The 3,065-nt window shown below is 37.1% G+C and overlaps 1 protein-coding gene across 1 annotated transcript; it reads left to right on the forward strand.

Annotated features, from left to right (window-relative positions):
- Window positions 1-976: 976 nt before the first annotated feature.
- LOC131038383 (flavonol synthase/flavanone 3-hydroxylase-like) lies at window positions 977-2,344 on the forward strand. Its single transcript, XM_059215751.1, has 3 exons — window positions 977-1,443; window positions 1,532-1,862; window positions 2,022-2,344. The coding sequence occupies exons 1-3, from the start codon at window positions 977-979 to the stop codon at window positions 2,283-2,285; spliced, it is 1,062 nt and encodes a 353-aa protein (XP_059071734.1). The 3' UTR covers window positions 2,286-2,344.
- Window positions 2,345-3,065: the final 721 nt, after the last annotated feature.

Consider the following 3,065-nt stretch of genomic DNA (forward strand, 5'->3'; position numbering starts at 1 on the left):
AATTCAAGTACAATCTCATAAATTTGCATTAAAATTGCTCATCTTTAAGAGTTGCTAGACCATTAGGCACTAACCTCTACACTATAGCTAGGGAGCCTCCTGACTCTACCTCTCCAAGAGGTCATTAACATGGGCATAGCCATTCCACTAGACATGATTGTGGTGACTGAGGCTTTCGTTCCTACACTCCCCTTTTTTCAAAATTTCATGGACTTTGCTACCCATGGAGGATGGTCCCAAATCTTTTGACAGCCCTACTTCTACTCCTAGGCATGGAGGAGTTGTCTAGCCTAACCCAAGCAAGTTCCCTTGTTTTCAGCTAATCATTTCTTCTATTTGTGCTCAACCACTTGGCAGGGTGAATCCTTAAAAAGATGGTGCTCTCAATAGTTGAGAGCCAATTGATGATACTGCCCTTGGAGATTTGTGGGAGAAACTTAATGATCAAGATCCATCTTCCATTGACATTGCATTAATTGCCTAATATTTTTTGGATTTTGTCCATTATTTTTATGTCTTTATTTAAGACTTAATCCTAGTTGATTTTATAAATGTGTCTTTATACCACCTACTCTTTTTAAAAATATTATACTATTTTAATATATTAATAAAAGGATGGTTGACCTCTTGGGAAGGCCCAATGCTTCACCTTTGCGAGCATCACCTAAATGCAATGAGTGCTAAATGTACCATTCATTCCCTGAAAGATGGATTCTTGTGAACCACACTACCTATGAAACATGTGTCAATAAATTTGACTCAAAAATAGCTACATAATTGAACTGTGATAGCAATATCATAATTACATCATGACAAACATCTCTTTTAAAAAAAAAAAACCGTACATAACCGACAAGTCATACACAAGACTTAGGGCAGGCGATATCCCCACCGTTGTTACCTCGCGCGTTCCGTTCAGGTTTTCCCTATTTTAATGTCATTCTGTCTTAATTTGTCAGCAATGAATGCATCGATTATGGATAAGCCTGGTAGCTTACCGAGAGCTCAGACGTTATCAGAGAGTGGAATCGAAACGATTCCCCTCCAATATGTGAGAACTGATCTTGAGAAGTCCAAGCCACATGACACGAAGGTTCCAGTCATTGATTGGCACGCCTTGGGCTCCCCGCATCTACAACAGGAGACCATTGCAGCAATCTCTACCGCTGCTCAAAACTGGGGTTTCTTTCAGATCGTCAATCATGGAATCCCACGGTCCATTATTTCTCGCATGCAAGCCGTGGGCAAAGCCTTCTTCGATCTTCCGCTTGAGGAAAAGGAACTGTATAAAAATGAACAAGCTGGGAGCCCTATTGGCTATGGAAGCAAGCTTGGATACTCCCCAGATGCTAAATTGGACTGGGGAGATTATTATTACAATGTTACCTTGCCTCCTCACAGTAGAAACATGTCCAAATGGCCCAAACAGCCCTCTGATTTCACGTACACTGTTTGCTTCTCTTCAATTCTCATTAACTGTGGATTGTTGTTATTTGTAATATACTCTGATGGGTATTCTTGTTATTTGCAGGGAAGTTATGGATGAATATTCAAGAGAGATATACAAATTGTGGGAAGTGCTGATGCAGGCGCTGTCCACAGGGTTGGGATTGGAAGATAAAAATTCATTGAACGAGGCAGTGGGTGGAGACAAGAAAGAAATCCATATCAGAATCAATTATTATCCACCATGTCCTCAGCCAGAATTGGTACTCGGACTATCTCCTCACTCTGATCCCAACTTTCTTACATTTCTTCTCCACGACGAAACCCCAGGCCTGCAAATTCGAAAGGATGGAAATTGGGTTGATGTTCAAAGTGTCCCAGGCGCCCTCATCGTTAACATTGCTGATGCACTAGAGGTACCCAGATTTGCATTTGATATATAAAAGTTATGTTTCTTTTTTCCCTTAAAACAATAGATATTGGTTTGTTTCGATTATTTTTGGGAAGATTATTATTAAATCTAAAGAGATATGAGATCATAATAAGTACAAGGGTTTATTTGTTTGAAAGTGCAGATAATAAGCAATGGAAATTACAAGAGCATCGAGCACAGGAGTTTAGTTCACAAGGATAGAGCAAGGATGTCATGGGCCCTCTTTTGTTTTCCACAGGATGAAGCGATTATTTCGCCTCTTCCAGCATTGATTGACAAAGATCATCCTGCTGTGTACCAAGGTTCGTCCTCGAAAGAGTATATGCAAAGATTTTTCAGCAAAGGACTGGATGGAAAAGGCCACGTTAATCAGCTACAGCAGTCCTCAATAATTCACCCGCACTAAGCTCCACTGTTGTTCCTCCTGTATGTAAACATGTAGAAAATAATGTATGACTAAGTAATTAATAAGAGTAGGTTGCAGAATCATGCTGAAAAGCCTATGGGAGTGTGAAAAGCTATTTTTCTTGTATGTTGATGATTTGTTAAGCTGTGGACTCATGATTAATATTAAAAGCATTTTAAATTTATTTTGATTCTTGTCTCTTATAATTTAGATTTGGTCATTATTTTATTACAAGATGAGATAAAAAAAAATACAAATGCAATTATATGGTCATGAAGTTATCTCTATCTAATTTAAAATTTAGTTAGTTAGGTCTTTTAGTTGACTAAACACATTTTTAATATATTGCATATAGTTTTTGGATTTGATTTGTGTGAGATGTTTATTAATCATGATTTGATTTTATATGTTAATATTTAAAAACATTCAATATAATTATTTAACAATCAAGTTTCAATCATTCTATAGAGTAATCAATAGCAACACATAATGATCTAGTGCAATAAGAAAAATAAATCTTCATTTGAGACACTTTCTTATTGTTTCTTTATGTCAAGGGCTTAATCAAGGCACAATACCCTTAGAGCTCCTTTGTGACAATCTAACAATCTATTTATTGATATCACCAATCCCTAAAGTGTAAGAAAAAGTGGAGAATATAACTATAGATCAATAAACTTGCAAAATAAGATCTGTGACATCCTCGCTCTTTCCTCATCCATTGGTATCATTCTTCAATTTTAGAGCTAAGTAACACCCTCCCTCCATCTTATTCAACTT

The sequence above is a fragment of the Cryptomeria japonica genome, chromosome 2 (genome assembly GCF_030272615.1).
Source record: "Cryptomeria japonica chromosome 2, Sugi_1.0, whole genome shotgun sequence".
Lineage (NCBI taxonomy): Eukaryota > Viridiplantae > Streptophyta > Pinopsida > Cupressales > Cupressaceae > Cryptomeria > Cryptomeria japonica.